General features: G+C 48.8%; 2 protein-coding genes across 10 annotated transcripts in view; one reads left to right on the top strand and one right to left on the bottom strand.

Moving 5' to 3' along the window:
- The window catches only part of Rilpl1 (Rab interacting lysosomal protein like 1), a 40,476-nt gene extending 33,083 nt beyond the window's left edge, over positions 1 to 7,393 (top strand). Inside the window, exons 7-9 of one of the 8 annotated variants that reach the window (XM_029477743.1) lie at positions 4,195 to 4,285; positions 5,867 to 6,016; positions 6,623 to 6,707. In XM_029477743.1, the coding sequence (XP_029333603.1) occupies positions 4,195 to 4,285; positions 5,867 to 5,995 (220 nt within the window). In that variant the 3' untranslated portion in view covers positions 5,996 to 6,016; positions 6,623 to 6,707. Of the gene's footprint in view, positions 1 to 4,194; positions 4,321 to 4,559; positions 4,584 to 5,866; positions 6,017 to 6,622 lie in introns of all 8 variants that reach the window. The other 7 variants (XM_029477742.1, XM_029477741.1, XM_029477740.1 and 4 more) reach the window with 7 other exon arrangements.
- A 2,487-nt stretch (positions 7,394 to 9,880) lies between these two features.
- Positions 9,881 to 17,641, bottom strand: Snrnp35 (small nuclear ribonucleoprotein U11/U12 subunit 35). 2 transcript variants are annotated; one of them, XM_021162605.2, is made up of 2 exons: positions 17,529 to 17,641; positions 9,881 to 10,882 (listed from the first exon to the last, which is right to left on the bottom strand). In XM_021162605.2, the coding sequence occupies exon 2, from the start codon at positions 10,877 to 10,879 to the stop codon at positions 10,145 to 10,147; it is 735 nt and encodes a 244-aa protein (XP_021018264.1). In that variant the 5' UTR covers positions 10,880 to 10,882; positions 17,529 to 17,641; the 3' UTR covers positions 9,881 to 10,144. The 2 variants fall into 2 exon arrangements, with proteins under 2 accessions (XP_021018264.1, XP_021018263.1); XM_021162604.2 differs by lacking the exon at positions 17,529 to 17,641 and adding an exon at positions 17,138 to 17,463.
- Positions 17,642 to 18,110: the final 469 nt, after the last annotated feature.

The following is an 18,110-nucleotide window of genomic DNA, read 5'->3' as shown; positions in this document are numbered from 1 at the left end:
AAAAAAAAAAAAAAAAGAGCAGGCCGAATGTGGGAGGTGAGCAGAGGAAGTGGGTGTTCCCCATATACCCCACCCTTGAAAATTCAGTGACCATGCAAGGAAGTTGTTGGCCTGGTTCTGAGCAGATGGAATGTGGGCTGTTTTGTACAATGGGCCCACTCCCTTGGGAGGCGGTATCCTGCTCACCCTGGGCCTGGGGACCTCCAACAGCTAGGCAGTTTCCTGGAGTGCCTGGGTTTAGCCTGTGGCCGCGCCCCCTTCAAGCTGGCCAGCTAGGCTCTACATCCCTGCTGGGTTTTGGAGTTCTTCTGAGAGAGATATAAATACTCCTGAGGCACAGAGGCAGAAGAGCTTCCCCTGACATCCCAGCGTGGTTTTGATGGTGGGTATGTTTTCCATCTGGCATCAAAGCTCCACTTAGAAAACTGGAGAGAAAGAATAGTCTAGTTCCAGGGTTACCAGCCTAGTCCAACCTCAGGCGTGGCTGTCTCCTGCCATTTACCTGGTTCCCCACGGGTGGGCTCCATCCCTCCCTATGCTCCTGCAAACTCAGACCTCGAACTTCAGTGGGGCAGCCACCAGCAGCTTAGGATTCTATTTATACTAAGTGGTATAAATGTGGTAGCTCACATCTATAACTCCAGCACTTGGGAGGACAGCCACTATTTTGAGAGCCACCTAGATGATAGATTGGGACCGTGTCTTTAAAAACCCTGAGACAACAGAAACAGGCTACTTTTTCTCCTCTCTGAAGCTCTAGAGAAACATTAAGAAGCAGCGGACTTTTCAGCCCATTTATGTTAGCGCAAGCTGTATAAAGCACTCAGAAGATGAGGATGGGGGACTTCAGGCTTGAGGCCAGGAGAACTTAGTGTGAGCAAAATGAAACAGAAGCCAGTGAAAGTCAGATAAAACACAACAAGCCTGTGGACCTACTAAGTGTGATTCCCCAGAACCCACATAAAAGTGGACAGAAGAACTGACACCCCCCCCAGTGTCAGTCTATATGCATAATGACCTCTACATCACAGCACACGTGTGCATACACACACATCATACACACAAACACACATATACCTTTTTTAAGTTATTTTTTTCCAGTCTGAAATGGGGTAGAATGTAGAGGACAGTGACTCTGCACATGAGCAGGTCACAGCATCTGCCACACCCCTCCAAGTGAGTCCATTCCCAAAGCCCCTCGCCCCTTTAGCTTTGCCTCCGGTTGCTTGGCAACACTTGGGGCTCTGAGCCTGAGGGGATTATCAGCTCCAGAGAGTCAAGGACAGAGACAAGAGTGGGGCCACACCTCCTGTACACACTGCCCAGGTGGCCAATTCTGTGGCAGCCACTTTCCTACGGGTGACAGGGGGCAGCCATTGGGCACAAAAGGCTTTTGACCAGCACAGAGACAACAATGGTAGCCTTTGTCCTCCTCTCCTGTTGACTGAGATCAGTGGCCTGTGACAACTTCCTCTCTTTATTGCCCCCTCTGTCTGTCCCCTTTGCCCTCACCTTCGGACTGTTTGACCTGCATCTCTGGGTCTCTGCTCCTAGCCCACATCTGTCACAACAGTCAGTAAAGAACCACCAGGAACCGTTGAAGGGGGTCACCACTTGAGTTGGGTCAGAGTCCTGGAGTTAGGACAATTATCCCATATCTCAGATAAGGAAACTGATCTGATCTAGGGATGCTATAGACTTAATTCAAATGTATGCAATTGGGAAGACTCAAAGCTAGGCTCTGAACTGGGTCTTTTGTCCATACAAACTCCCTCCCTACCTCTCTCTTCCTTTCTCATATCCCTATGTCCGCTAGTGGCTGGCTGCCCACGTCCCTTATCACTCAAATGCACCCTGATGCCCAAGATGTCAGACTTGACATTTCTGGACGGGGCACAAGAGGACCAGAACCTTCCACTGCCAGTCAAAATAGTAAGTCTGAAGCTGGTCCAAGAATAGCTTGTGACTGCGAGGTCACTGTCCTAAGAGGACAGGTTGGCACAGCCCAGGAAGGTCACAAGAGAGCCTCAAGTGACTCCAGCCTTGTCCTCAGTAAACAGCAAACACTAGTGTCCCCTTTTGTGTAGTCCCAACATCTGAGTTGGTCCCACACATGCACAGGATGGCTTTCCACTGGGCAGAGCCAAGAGCGGGTAGTGAAGGGAGACAGGAAGCCAGTAGCTGGCCTTAAGGACCGGAAAGCCTGGCCTTGAATAGGCTCCGCCTCTGTCTGCAACAGTAAGGACCACAGTATGTTCTGTCCCTGGCCTCCTCTCTCACGCTCCTCCTCAGCCAGGAATAGTTTTTTCGAAACCACCCATGAAAAGCCAGGAGTTAGCACTTCATTTGGTTTGAACCATCCAAAAATACCCAGCAGAGACAGGCATTAAAACCACGTCCTGGGAATGACTGTTCCTCTCTTACTGACTGGGGTGGGGATGGGAGAGCCATAGTCTGTGCTCCAACAACCCAGGTTCGGCCACCTGAACCTTATAATTGATTCAGTAAATCAATTATAAGAGTCAAATTAATAATGAAAACCAGAAAAAGGAGATTTATTCAATGTGGCCACATTGAGAAGAGATACACACAAATACCACACACACACACACAATCTTCAGGGGCCTGAGATCAGGGTAAAGTTTAAGTAGAAGGCAACAGATGGGCATATCTAAGCAGTCCTGGTCAAGGTGGAGTCCCTTCTGTGGCCCATCCTGTGCTTCAGTTTTGCCCTGCAAGGTGATCAGCTTTGTAACTCTGGAAACAAGTATTCTCTTCCCTGGGGGAAGTCCTCGGAGTCCCTTGTTTTAAGAGTCTGGTGGTCAGAGTGAAGAGACTTAAATTCTAAAAAATTAGAATGTCTTCATTTGGGGACTGGAGAGATGGCTCAGCAGTTCAGAGCACTGGCTGCTCTTCTAGAGGTCCTGGGTTCAGCAGCCACATGGTGGCTCACAGCTGTTTGTAACTTCAGATCCAGGGCTTCTGACATCCTCACACATACATACATGTAGGCAAAAGACTAATGAACGTAAAATTAAATACCTATAGTGTACTACCACTTATAAAAAAGACTATCTTCATTTCTATTATACCTCTAGAGGCTTTCTATTATACCACAATAGAGACTTCTCTTGTGCAGAAGCAATAGAAAGGGACCATCTGGCTAGTATGTTATCGGTGACTCAGGAACTCTTGCCATCAGTGTGGTTCCTGTATTTGTAGGTGGGCAGATACCCCTCTAAGCAAAATGTCCATATGGAATCTGAGGCTACCCGACTTTCAGTGGCAGTGTTTGAGGGTGAGGGCTCTGGATCTCCTGGAAAGGGGGATGCAAAGTAGTGTGGTTTGGAGCCTCTGGTGCCCAGCAACTAGCAGGGGAAAAAAGCCTTCCCTTCTCAGCATCAGTGTGACTGACTTCCTGGGTGGGTCCCCGCTCTGCTGGGATGGGCACTAAGATAGTATAAACACAGGGAGGGATTCCGAAAACTTCCCTGGAGACCACAAGAGTGTGTCTTAAGTGCTGGTGATGACTCTCAGCTAGTTGAATTTGTGAATAATGTTTAAGATCAGGTATGGCAATGCATTCCTGGTTATCCCAACCCCAGGGAGATGTAGAGGCAGAAGGATCAGGAGTTCAGTTACATAGTGCATAACTACGTAACTTAGGATAAAGACTCTATCTCACCAGCACCTTTAATCCCCGAACTCAGGATGGGGAGGCAGGCCAGCCAGGTATAGCGTTCCAGAACAGCCAGAGCTACACAGAGAAACCCTGTGGCAAAAACCAAGAAGGGAGAGAGAGGCAGAGACAGACACAAGGTTCCTGTCGGTATGATTGATCCTGAGAGAGTCTATGCTAGGTTTTGCTTGTTCTCTTAGGCTAAGTGACCTTTGGCCTTCCTTAGCCTATAGGAAGGAACATCACTCCATCTCTGCCTCTGTACACATCTGTGTCCAGATTTCTCCCCATATACAAGGTCCCAACAATCAGTCCTTTTGAGATAGGGCCCCTCCTCCACTGTGCCACTCTCCAGCAGGATCCTGTGTCTTCATGGGTCACATACTGAGGAATGTAGGGAACGTGTCTCAGCCCATCACACAGACCATAGGTGCAGCTCTCAGCGGGGTCTTCTGGGGGGGGGTTCTCGGTCACACCACCCTCTTTTTATCTTCTTTGTCTATCTGCTCTGGAAGCAGGCTCTTTACAGCCGTCATGCCCATGGTGGCAGCCGGATTGATCCTTGACGACCCCACGCTGCAGCCTGTCAGAAGACTCGTGTCCCTCGTAGGCACTGTCTGTGTTTGGGGTTTTGTTTTGGGGTTTGTTTTTTTTTTTTTTTTTGCTGTGCCTTTCAAATGGCTGTTGTGGCTGCTGCCAGCCTTTCCCTTCTGGCCACCTCAGTTGCATGGCAGTCCCCTGCTCGTTGGCAGCTCAAGTGGGTATGGAGTGTGATCGCCACGGCTGCCCTTGACCCCCACACGTGCAGCTCAGAATGTCACCGATAATTTCTTTTGTCTCTTCTGTTTTCGCTCTAAAAACCACCTTGTCCATGATCCAGTAAAGAAGGTCCTTTGAGTGACGGGTCAGTAATCGATGCCCCTCTGGGAATCGGGAGTGTCACTAACTGCTTTTCCAGTCACCGTGCCTGAAGCTTCCTAAACAGCTTTGTCTTGGCAGCTGTTTGGTTTTGTGCAGAAAAGGGTGGGGGCTGGGGAGTGTGGGGAGCTGGTGTCTGCTGCCTTCCCCTCCGAGTGTGAAGTAGCAGGTGGCTTTCCTACGTCAGCCTGAGACCTAGCAGGGAGAAGGTTGCAGTGGTTTGGGCTAGCTAACTTAATGGCTGCTCTGTGTTGGAAAGAGCCTTCTCCTGCTGAACCATCACTTGCCTGCTTGCACTGGCCCTTCAAAGCTCTGGAGAACTTTCCCAGGTGAACTTGGCTTGAGGATGAAAGAACATCCTATTCCCACTAGCAAGGAATGGTAGCTTCAGCAGCACCCCAGAAGAGTAAAACCTTCTTCGCTAGACATGACTGTAACAAAGCCCCTGGGACTGGGGAAGCCAGCACGGTTGGTAAAGTCATTCATTGCCCAGCAAATGTGAGGACCTGAGCTCAGATCTCCAGGACTCACGTTAAGTCAGAATCGGGAACATGCATCTGCCATCCCAGCTCTACTACTGAGGGGACAGGACGCAGCACAGTTAGGCTTCTAGGATGCCTCAGGAGCCAAAGGGGCTTGCTGCCATGCACAATCACCTGTGGTTGAGGCAGGAGGATCTCAAAGTTAAAAGTCAGTCTGGGCGATTTGGCAGAACCTTGTAAGATTAGTATCAAAGGGCTGGGAGGTTGGTGAAATGGCTGGTCAGGTGAACACGGATGCAGCTAAGCCTGTTGACCTAAGTTTAAGGCCTGAGCTGGGCAGTGGTGGCATACGCCTTTAAACCCAGCACTTGGGAGGCAAATACAGGTGGATTTCCAAGTTCGAGGCCAACCTGGTCTACAAAATGAGTTCCAGGACAGCCAGGGCTACACAGAGAAACCGTCTCAAAAGAAAACAAAGTTTAAGGCCTGACACCAAAGACAGTGGAAGACGAGAGCCAATTTCACAAGTTGACTTCACACACACACACACACACACACACACACACACACACACACAGCTTATTTAAAATGATGGAAGGGCTGGAATTGTCGTTCAGTGGCAGAACACTTACCTAGCATGTATGATTTCGAGGGCTGGCAAGACGGTTCAGTGGATCAGTGGATTAAGGCCCTTGCCACCAAGTTTGAACCTGAGTTTGACTCTTGAGACCCACACAGTGGTAGAGGAGAACTGACTGCCACTCTCTGTCCTCTCACCCCCATACAGGAGACTTGTCACTTGACTGCTCACATACTCATCCATACACACCAATGGATGGATGAATGGATATTAGGAATGGCTTTGCCTCAGAATCGCCTTCCTCTTAACTTTCGTGTTCTTTCAAAGCATCATTAAGCTCACTAAGGAAATTCGCAGGTGGGGACTGGGGCTCAGTGCATTAAGAGTGCTTGCCTAGCATGGACAGGGCCCTGGGTTTGATCGCCAGCATGTCATAAAGTGAATATGGCGATTCTTGCCCGTAATCCCAGCAGTTGGATTACAGACATGAATCTGAATTAAGAGACAAAAGGCTCTAAATTCAAGGTTGCCCTCTACTATGTAATGAGTTTGGAGGCCAAGGTGAGCTATCTAAAACCTTATCTCTAAATACGAGAGGAAAAAAAAATTCCTGAGTGTTGTTGCTGAGCCATAGAGCGCTTACCTGGCCTTCGTGAAGAAGTGAGTGGTGTTTTCTTTTCTTTAGTAATTACTGGAGAGGTTCCCTACTAGTGGCCAGGTGGAAGCACCTCAGACCCCGTGACATACAGACAGACTGCTCACCCTTTGTGATCGCTAAGGTTCTGGGACTAAATGACATGGAGACCCCAGTGCTTTCTAGAATTCTGCTGACCGCATCCCCCAGACTGAGAATGGATCTGCTCCTGTGTGCTTGTTCCTGCGTGTCCCAGCACTGAAAGAAGGGGGTAGATAGGACAGCAGACACGCATTAATCTTCGTCTTTTTCTTGTTCCTTTCCAAAAGGTTTAGCTTTTTCTCCCGGGACAAGAAGCGCCTGGCCAACACGCAGAGACCTACACACATCCATGAGTCCTTTGGCCAGTGGGCAATTACCCAGCGAGATGACGGGTACACAGAGCAAGGACAGGAAGCCCTGCAGCACCTGTGACTGTACCTCTGCCTGGACTGCCTGCCACCAGCTCCAGGTGGCGGGCCGCCTCAACATCAGCTCCTCAAATGAACTGTCTGCTTTGAGGACGGATGATGAAAAACTGATGCCAAATTTGAAAGAAGTGTTTTATTTATCTGCAGGGCTACCCAGTTTATACTCAATGCCTCGAACCCCTTAGGACCTCTATTTAATAAGATGAGGATATGAAACCAGACCACATTAATTTCAGTTAACAGGCTTTCTAAGCTGAACACTTCGCCACTATCATAGCTGTTTTGACTCCTAGGTATTGTTTGTCTTCTTACGGCCTTCGTTGGTGAGGAGCAGAGGAAGGGAGTTTTATATTATGAAGTTGCCCTGGAGGTAGCAGGCTATACATAACAGGAAGCGTGAATCGGACAGGTGGAGCCTCGGATCATAGGATGGGCTACCCAGTTTGGCTGGGACACAACAGAAAATCATGCAGTCCTTCTAGCCACCCGCTAGAAACAACCTCAGGACTGTCACACTTTGTTCCCGATAAAGCTAGAGGCCCGAGCAGCCTGTCCGAGATGGTGTGCCTTGGAATCTGCTGTGAGCTACGCAGTACTAACCAAACAATGTTGTTTAGGATGAGACATCAACTTGTTTCCTGTGTGCCTTTTTCTTTTCCTGCTACCTTTTTTTCTTCTCATGTTTCTTGGGTGAGATGCTGGGTCCTATGCAAAGACGACAGTGTTTTAAAGTGGATTGGGTGCCAGGCTCACAAGCCTAGGTGATGTGCTGTGGTGGATGAGGAAGTCAGAGGTGGGGGTGGATGGAGGGGCTTGGGTAGGCCTAGCTGACCCACAGTTGCATGGCCACAGGAGGAACTGAAGACTTTCTGCTGATGCACAGAGCACTTGGGGATCAGAGGATGGCACTTCCTAAGATCATATGATGAATGGGACCATGCTCTGTGCATCCCACTCTTTAGCTAAGAACCAAGGAGAAGCTGAGCATGTGGGTGCATGCTGCTAGCACTCACTGTGGCTTCAATGGGAGTGTCCTCTCAAGGTCCAGCCATTTCCTGACAGCAAAGACATGGAAATTCCTATAGCAACTCATTTTGTGATGTTTTCTTGTTTTTGTTTCTTTGGTTTTTTTTTTTTTTTTCCCGAGACAGGGTTCCTCTGTATAGCCCTGGCTGTCCTGGAACTCACTTTGTAGACCAGGCTGGCCTCAAACTCAGAAATCCTCCTGCCTCTGCCTCCCGAGTGCTGGGATCAAAGGCGTGTGCCACCACACCCGGCTTTGTGATGGTCTTTGAGTCAAGATTTTATTTTATTTTTTTAGATTTATTTATTTATTATATGTAAGTACACTGTAGCTGTCTTCAGACACTCCAGAAGAGGGCGCCAGATCTCGTTACGGATGGTTGTGAGCCACCATGTTGTTGCTGGGAGTTGAACTCTGGACCTTCGGAAGAGCAGTCGGGTGCTCTTACTCACTGAGCCATCTCACCAGCCCTCAAGATTTTATTATATAGCTCTAGTTGGCCTTAGATTCGGAACAGTGCTGTGTCTCCCAAGTGCTGGGCTGATAGGCTTGTGCCATCATGCCTGGCTCTAATAACCTTTGTTATTGTATGTGTGATGTGTGTGCCGTGACGCTCATGTGGAGGTCACACATTGATTATATCAATCATGGTTCTGGGGATCTAAGATCAGGGTTGTGTGACCCTTTTTTTTTTAATTAGGTATTTTCCTCATTTACATTTCCAATGCTATCCCAAAAGTCCCCCATACCCTCCCCCCCACCCCCTGCCCAACCCACTCCCACTTTTTGGCCCTGGCGTTCCCCTGTACTAGGGCATATAAAGTTTGCAAGTCCAATAGGCCTCTCTTTCCAGTGATGGCCTACTAGGCCATCTTTTGATACATATGCAGCTAGAGTCAAGAGCTCCGGGGTACTGGTTAGTTTATAATGTTGTTCCACCTATAGGGTTTGTGTGACCCTTTTAAAAAGAGATTTAATTTAGTGTTTTGTGTGAGTGCCTCCACACGTATATATAATTTTGTATATGTGTGTTTGCATATGCACACGCACATGAGGCCAGAAAAGGGTATGGGGTCCCCTGGAACTGGAATTAGAGGTTTTTAAACCACCATGTGGTGCTAAGAATGGAGCCCAGGTTGCCTCCAAGAACATCGAGTGCTCTTAAATGCTGAACTCTCTTTCCAGCCCAAGTAATACATACTTTGATGCTCTGAGCCACCTTGTTAGCTCTCCAATGGCAGTATGTTTACTGAATGAAACAGCCTGGAATTTCATATAGATCAAACTGCCTGTCTGCCTCCCAACAGCTGGGATTATGCGTGTGCCTCACTAAGCCTGGCCAAATGCCATTTTACTTTTAAAGTCTTGAGAGCAGTTTTTGGTTGAATTCAAGTTTACAGATTCCAGCTGTCCAGCCAACCTGAACCCAGATAATCAAAAAAGAGCCCACCAGCCCTTCAACCAGGTCCAGGAGGTCTCTCCTTCCTCCCTTTCTTTCATCTCATTCTTGCTGAGACAGAGTCTCACTGTGCAGCCCTGGCTGATCTGGAACTCACTTTGTAGACCAGGCTGGCCTCGAACACAGAGATCTGCCTGCCTCTGCATATGCCACCATCGCCTGGATTTATCTTCAAAGAGCTGAGTCAGCTACAGATCACAGCCCTGCAAGGCCGTGTTTCATTTTAAACGCCAGTGCGGGAAGAAGACTGGCCACCGGCACTTTTTCAGGGAGCAGGTTACAGACTCGACAGCAGCTGCCTGCCGACCCAATGCTCAACCTGCTGTCTAGTTATTAAGAGCTGCAGCACTCTCCTTGGATTTGACCTTTCTAGGCCCCTTTCTAATTTAGCAAACCCTGGGGCTACAAACATGAAAATGGAAAAGACAATATATCCCAGGAGTCAATGTCAGTATAATTAATTCTCATAGGCTATTGAGACAGGGTCTTATTTTGTACCCCAAACTGGCTTCAAACTTGCAATTCTCCTGTCTCCCCAGTGCTAGGATGATAGGGGTGTACCATCACACCAGGCTACTTAAGGGTTTTAAACCGCTATCCCCTCTGCCGCACATACAAACCCCACCTCAAAAGGTGTGAAAAAGGGAAGACAGATTCTTTATTATCCCCTCTCTTTCCATCCTTCTGCCTCCAACTCCCAAGTGCTGGTTTGACAGCATGTGAAAACTCTTCTATTTCCACATGAGCCAGACATTTCTTCTTAGACACTTGTTTCTCCCTCTCATCCTATGTGGCTGTGGTTGGAGCGCTCGCCTGACATGCCGTACTCTCTAGTTCAATCCCCAGTACTGCTTAAGGAACTGCCCCAGCCTGACAGAGAGGCTGCCTGCTGCTGCCTCTACTTACTTCTGTCCCTCTTGTCCCTACTTTTGACCCTCTCCTCCCTGAACTCCCTCTCTCTTTCCCAATCATTCTCAGGCCACACCCTGGCCCTCTCTTGCCAGTGCTTCTCTCGGCCCCTGTCATGGTCCCGTTCCCTGGGCCTGGGGTCCCAGTGTCTGTCCCTAGATCGAGATCGCTCCCTCCTTTCCCTTTTCCCGTCTCTATGTGGCTCATTCTTGACAACTGGCAAGTTAATGGGTTTTCGGAAAGGCCGATCTCGCCCACCGAACCTCAGCTGCCCAGATTCCTTTTTCCCACCCAATCCGCCACCCAGCCGCCGAGGGATCCAGCCACGGAGAGTCCTCTCTAGCTCATAGTCCACAAATATCTCGTGCTGGTCGATGACCAGGCCATCAGCATCTCTGTAGGCCTTCATCAGGGCCCTCTCCTCCTTGTATTCAATGAAGGCATAGCCCTTGGAGAAGCCTGTCACCAGGTCCCGAACCAGCCGCAGCCGCCGAATGTCACCATACCGGGAGAAGACTTCCTTTAACTTTTCCTCTTTGGTCTGCAAGTTCAGTCGTGCCACAAACAGGGTAAGGAGGGGGTCTCCGATGACTCCTTTGTTGGGGACATAGCGGGCCAGCATGGCCCTCCACACAGCTCGGTCATGTGGGTCTTCATCTGTACCATCGATGCTGCCAGCTTTAAGTGGGTCATATTCCTTGGCAATGGGCATCCAGTCGCTCATGTTCTAGAACATTATAGGAAGTTATGAGGCACCCACGCTTCTCCACCCTGACCACAGCTCTGGAAAGCAGTGCCATTCACCCCCTGTTGTGGAGGGTGCAGTTCACCACGTAGGGCCTGGCCCTGAACTCCAAATCCTCCTGCCCTGAGTGCTGACATTACAGGTATGTGCCACCAAGGAACATCCCTGCTCATATTGAGGGCAGTGTGCTCAAGACTAGGGACTTTCTTCACAGTGCCCAACAGGGTACCCCATTTATGCTGGACATGAGAATGTCTGAGCCCCGCTGTAGCACATTCATATTGACACATGATAATTAATTCAGACTCCAGAAAGCTCTGACTGCCCACAAACCCTGCGGAGCCAATGCTGGAGTCTGCAGTTTACACCCCGGAGTGTGAGAAACACTGCGGGCAACTCCTTTCCTAATAGCACCTTTCCATGTCCCTAAAATGGTATTTATTCCTGGCCATGCTACTGTACACATGTGGACCCAGCACTCAGGAGGCTGAGACTGGAGAATTGCCACAAGTTTGAGCCCAGTCTAGGCTAGCTGTCTTAACAGCCAAAGAGCTAGGGGCTGAAAAGATGGCTCACGCGTTAAGAGGAGTGGCTGTTCCTGCAGAGGATGTAGGTATGGTTCCAACATCCACAGGCTGCTCACAACTGTCCATCACTCAGCCTGGAAATCTCAAGCCCTCCTTTGGCCTCTGTGAACACCAGGCATGTGCATGGTGCATATACAAACATGCAGACTGTTAAGTCCGAAAGTGCCTCACAGAGACCATCACTCACAAATGCAATTGACAAGCGTGTTTTTATTTCAAGAAAGCAAGAATTCTGCATGTATTAGGGGTTGGCCACTTAAAAAAAATGCAACCCCATATAAAGGTACACCGTCCTTTTTATAGGGAACTAAGGGAATTTTAGCTAGGAGTAGGTAATCTAAAACTTCACTGTTACATGGGCTGGTTTTTGATTGGCTTGTGTCCAGATGGTAGGTGGCCTGCATTCCTGTGCCATGAACATTCAACCACAGGATGAGATACACAAACCATAGTGGGCTGCTCAGCACATATGGCCCATCCTGAGAGAAGATTATTTCCCTATGCTTGTGGTTATCTGTTCTCTGGATGGGAGATTTTATGGCCTTGTCCTGGAGCTGGTGACTTATAGCCTAGTTCCTGAGATTGATCACTTGGAGTGTTTATGGTCAGTTCCTGGAATGGATGACTCCTTTGAAATCAGGCCTGGTCCTAAAATGGAGTTTATGTTGTCCTCTCATTCTCCCCCTTGAAATTATACCATGGGCTGAATCATAGGCCGTTCTCCTGGGGAACGGACGGGGCTGAGATGCTCATATTGAGACAGAAAGAACACAAGCTATGGAGATGTGTTCTCACACAGATTTGACTAGTACATTTACTGCATGAGGTCCACAGGTGAGGACAGTTAGCAATAGCAAGACAGGTCCTACCAATGCCTGATAAGACCAGAAAAGTATGATTCACACCAGTTTTGATTCTAAGGTCTGAGTTCAACCCTCTCCTGTATCTCTGGCAGACTGTGGCCAGGCTGTTTCTGATAATACCCGAGTTGCTGGTGTAGAAACAGCATTGTGTCCTAGGGCTTAGCAGTAGGTCTAATCCCCTTCTGTTTTCTAGTACTACTTCAGCTAATGAGTCTAACAACTGCTCTAAGTGATGGATAGATTTTCCTAATTGAGCTAGATGTACATCAAGGTTGTTTAGGAACTAAAGAGTTGGCCAGGTGTGGTGGTGCACGCCTTAAATCCCAGCACTTGGAAGGCAGAGGCAGGTGGATTTTGAGTTTGAGGCCAGCCTGGTCTACAAAGTGAGTTCCAGGACAGCCAGAGCTGTCCACCAGCATTGCAGATAGGACTACTGGGGCGCCAAAATCTCATCTTTTCCTTTGATGACCCAGAGCCATCTCCATATAGATAGAAAATATAATAGTCAGGGTTCTCTAGAGTCACATAGCTTATGGAAGGGCTCTCTATATATATTAACAGAAATTATTATAATGACTTACAGTCTTCAGTCCAACTAACCCAACAATGGGCAGCTGTGAATGGAAGTCCAAGAATCTAGTAGTTTCTCAGTCCCAAGAGGCTAGTTGTTTCAGCTGGTGTTCTATAAGCTAGAAGTACGTTCCAACAGATGTGCTGGCAAGTAAGTGCAAGCAGGGGAAAGAGTGAATCTTCCTCTTCTAGTGTCCTTATGTAGGCCTCCAGCAGAAGGTGGGGCCCTGTTTAAAAGTGTATGCCACTAAGCCTGGACCTGGGACTTGCTTTGTCCCAGGCTGACTTTGAACTCTATCTCCTTGCCTCAGTCTCCTGGGATTAAAGGCCTGTACAACCTTGCCTGGGCCTAAGCTTTTCATAGCCAGTATGCCTCAAGATCTCCATGCCAAGATCCAGCTCAGAAACTTGTGTCTTCCAGCCTCAAGATCTGGATCACAGGTGAGCCTTCCATTTCTGGATTCTAGTTCATTCTATATGTAGTCAAACTGACAACCAGGAATACCGATCATACAAAGTTAATAGAAGCCGGGCATGGTGGCACACGCCTTTAATCCCAGCAGTTGGGAGGCAGAGGCAGGTGGATTTCTGAGTTCGAGGCCAGCCTGGTCTACAGAGTGAGTTCCAGGACAGCCAGGGTTATACAGAGAAACCCTTTCTCGAAAAACCAAAAAAAAAAAAAAAAAAGAAAGAAAGAAAGTTAATAGAGGGTACAGGGTAACCGAAACACACAAGCTGGAATTTTGTTGAAGTACCTGTGGATGAATGTTAAGGGGTTACATTCGAGGTACATGCAAACCAAGTTCCATTGGGGAACAGGAGGTAGGAGTTGCTGGCTTCCATGGTAAGGGTCTATGGTCTATGATTGCAACAGTGTTTAAAGTGAGGGAAGATATTTAGCCTTATCCCTTTTCCTATCACACATAGTCCCTTTCTAGGTGAGGACTGGGGACCTTCCCCAGAAACACTGGTGGTCTTTCTAGTGGTGTCAACAAATTTTCTATGGTAGCCCAGTCAGTATGGTATGGGGACCTAGGTTCTGGGAAGAGCCAACAATCTTCTCAGATGAGGTGAGTGGTGCAGTTCAAGGTAAAGCTGAGCAGTCTAAACAGGACGGATGTGTCAAAGGCCCCAGAGAGTAGTGTCAAGACCGGAGGAAAGACTGAGTTCATAGGGGAACAGGGATCTGAAGCACAGGCTGATGTTGTAGTTTTTCAGGACAGGCAGGTAGAGTGGCATTGCTGGTGTTGTTGGTCCTATAGCTATGGTGTGTGTGTGTGTGTGTGTGTGTGTGTGAGCACGCACACGCTTGTGTGCATGTTCAGACAGGACTATTTGTTTTTGTATCTAGAAAAGGAGCTCCTATTGTGTCCATGATATACCATCAAGTCCCAAACCTCTCCAACCTCCCAGCCTCTGCTCTTCTTCCATCACTGAGAAGGAGATGGGATCCTCCCCCACGTTAAGCCCACCAATCCCCCAGGGGTCAGGTTCATTATCCTGCTATCTAGATAAAATCCCAATTACTATGTACCCATGGGGCACTGATCTCACAGTCCTATTTATGGGAAAGAAGCTTTCTGTACCACTGTTTGTCTCTGGGCATGCATAGAGTTGGATGGTTATGAACTGTAGTTCTTGGCAGTCCTTCCTGCAAGTCACTCACGGAACCAGACCCTCCCTTATCAATCAGGCCAAGACACAACGGTCTAAGTTAAAAATCAATTCACTGGACCCGTCAGTGTCAAAGTCTGTTCCTCTCCCCCTAAATATCGTGGGGTTCTCTGAGGGCCTGGAAGGATCCATTTGGTGGTAAGAGCTTGGTGAGGGTTTGTGTCCTCAGAAGTCTGGTCTCTAAGAAGAGCAAGTGTGAGTATCAGGCAGTCAGGACTCTCTGGAGATCTGTGGGAACCGCCATTGTTTAGTGTGCAGCAGGGTGGGTATGAGGCATGAGTTTTGAACTCTTAACTGGGCTTCGTAGGTAGGTTACAGCTCGACACAGTCCACTGCTAGCCCCAGGTACGTAACTGTCAGGATCTTTGTGTGGGTTGGCAGGTTTAATTGAGACATTAGTTATTGTCTCCTTTAGGGTACCACTCATTCTCTCTACTTACCTTGAACTTTGGGAACGATAAACACACTGGGGTTTCCAATTTGTCCCCACAGCCCTGACTTTTGGGTTACTTAAGAGATAAAAATAGGCCAATTGTATGACCCAGGGAGTACAGGGGGGGCCATACCTAAGGATGATGTCTTTTAACAGCTTCTTGGCCATCACAGCATTTGGTGGGATAGGCCTCTCTGTCCATCTATTGACACTACAAGTACCCAGACCTGCACAACCACAGGCTTGGCTTCTGTAAAGTCAATTTCCCAGTTTCCTCTGGGTCAAGATCCTCTCTCCCTGGATCCCAATCTGGAGGTCCCTCCATGCTGGGCTTGACTATCTGGCAGGTGGGGCCCCCAGCCAGGACTTCCTCTGGTTTTGGCCTTAAGTCAAGGTGAGCCCTTCTGAGTAGGTTCCCAAGCTGGCTTTTCCCTGGTGGGGGTCTGGTGCCTGGGATGGATTAACAACTGGCTGAGTGGAGGATAATCCTGCCAAGGTTGGGGGGAGGAGGTCTTGGACAATCCCTTTTCCTTGTAGGCTGCTTGTGCAGGTTTAGATCCTCTGTAACTCCTTGTTGGTGTAAGTTGGGACCTCAGGCAACCTGGGTGTCACCATAAGAGCACCTGGGCCATTAGGATAGTGGTGACCTGGAGTGCTGCCTCCCGGCCCAATCCCAGGTGTTTCCTCTAGGGATGGTTCTGTATCGCTTTTGGTGTCCAGGGCAGTATATGACTGATATGTTCTCAGGCAGCCACACTGCTTGTAAGAGGCTTAGGAATGCCTACTTATTTTTGCCAGTTTTTCCTTCTGAGGTGAGAAGCCCTCTTTCCTTGAGGATGGCCCCATGAACAAACTCGGATGCAAAAACATACCACCTGTCCAAGGAGATAATCAGTCTTTTTTCTTGGCCTAGCTATAGGGCCTTTGTCAGAGCTATTAATTCCGATTTTTGGGCTGCTGTTCCTGTAGTCAATGATCATCCTGCCTCTACCGCCTCAAGGTATGTGCCAACCAACCTGTCACATGTTCTTGGGATGTGGCTGGGTTTTTTTTAAAGATGTATTAATCTTATTTTATGTATATGAGTACACTGTAGCAATTTTTAGGACCTCTACTTGTTCCAGTCCGCCCCCTCCTTCAGTCCCTGGTCAATCCACCAAAGATGTAAATATGTAACTACACTGTAGCAGTTCTCAGACACACCAGAAGAGGGTGTCACATCCTGTTAAGGGCTCCTGTTGTGAGCCACCATGTGGTTGCTGGGATTTGAACTCAAGACCTTTGGAAGAGCAGTCAGTGCTCTTACCCACTGAGCCACCTCACCAGCCCTTTTTTTCCCTTTTAAGATCTACTTATTTGTTTTCTGTATGTGAGTACACAAACACATCAGAAGAGAGTATTATATCCCACAACAGATGGTGATGAGCTACCGCGTGGTTGCTGGTAATTGAACTTGGGACCTCTGGAAGAGCAGTCAGTGTTCTTAACCGCTGAGCCATCTCTCCCGCCTCACCCNCCACCCCCTCTCTCTCCACATATTCATGCTGACCTCAACTTCTCTCTTCTCTCTCTCTCTCTCTCTCTCTCTCCCTGCTTTTTTCTGCCTCTACTAGCACACATACACACCAGCACACACACACACCAGCACACACACACACACACACACACACACACAAACACACACCACCACCACCACACACACACCCATCTTTTTCCTTTCCTTTCTTTTTCTTTTTTTCCCCCCTGCTCGTTTGTTTTCTTTTGGAGACCGGATTTCTCCCTGTAGCTCTGGAACTGGCTCTGTAGAGCAGGCTAGCCTTGAATTTCGAGATCCATCTGCTTCTACCTCCCAAGGGCTGGGATTGAAGGCATACGCTAGCACTGCCCGCCCCGCATTCCCCAAAGTTGTCTTAATAGCTTAATAGTTTGCTTCTGTTTCTTTGTTTGTGTGTTTGAGATTGGGCCTAAATTAGCCCGGACTGGCATGCTTGGTGGCATATGTCTTGTAATCCCGTCCTTGATTACCTAGTGGGTTGGAAATCAGTCCGGACACGTGATATATGCGCTTTAAAAAAGAGAGAGAGAGAGAGAGAGAAGGGAAACTCCTCACCGGAGGTGTAGAGGTCTCAGGAACTTGAGAAACTGGCAAGCGCGCCTTCGGAAAGCCAACATAGAAGACGAAACCGCCACTGCCAAACCGTCCGGGGCATGCGCAGTGGCGCCGAGGAAGCCCAGGAGGAGCCGTCGGTGTGAAGCCGGCTCCTCGGTACCCAGGTTCCAGCTACGCCTGGACAGGGCTGTCCCCAAGGCTGTCCCTCATCCCGCCCCTCACCCCGGCCGCCTGGCTCCCGGACCCTCAGTCTCACTCCCACTGCTCGGCCTCTGCCAGGCTTCAACATGGCGTCGGCCACGCGCCGACGTGGCGCCCCGCCAAGCCAGTTGGGCGACTCGCTCCGCCTTCTCACCTTGGCCCGGCTCCCTTCGGGCTTCCTTCCACTCACCTCGGCACATTTGGGGTTCTTTCCGCACTGCGACAAAAGCCGTTTCCGCCGCCCGTTTACCAGAGACTGCAGATTCCACACGCCGACCTCCACTGGAACCCTTTATTGGCAGCAGCAGATTCGCCACGACCGTTGAGCGGCGTGTGCGCCCGCGCGTGCTGTGAGAGGGTTTCTCTGTGTAGCCTTGGCTCTCCTAGAACTCACTTTGTAGAATAGGCTGCCCTCGAACCCCGCCTGCTTCCTGATTCCCGGGATTGGTGGCGTGGGACCTTCTGTCTTTTGAATTACTTAAATAAATTGACTATATACGTCCAACATACAGAAGTGTATATTTTGAGAATAAAGAGATTTGTTTTTGTTTATTTGGCTTTACATGACAAAAAAAATTTAAATTGATAGACTACCGAATGTGCAGTTAGTTTTCTAAAACCAGTTTACTCTGCGATTCTGGTTTTATTGAATTCGTTCCTAGAAAATCCAGTGGTGGGCTGGTGAGATGGCTCAGTGGGTAAGAGCACCCGACTGCTCTTCCAAAGGTCCAGAGTTCAAATCCCAGCAACCACATGGTGGCTCACAACCATC

Source organism: Mus caroli, chromosome 5 (genome assembly GCF_900094665.2).
Source record: "Mus caroli chromosome 5, CAROLI_EIJ_v1.1, whole genome shotgun sequence".
Lineage (NCBI taxonomy): Eukaryota > Metazoa > Chordata > Mammalia > Rodentia > Muridae > Mus > Mus caroli.
The sequence above is the reverse complement of the archived record's forward strand: the minus strand, read 5'-3'. Positions and strand labels throughout refer to the sequence as shown.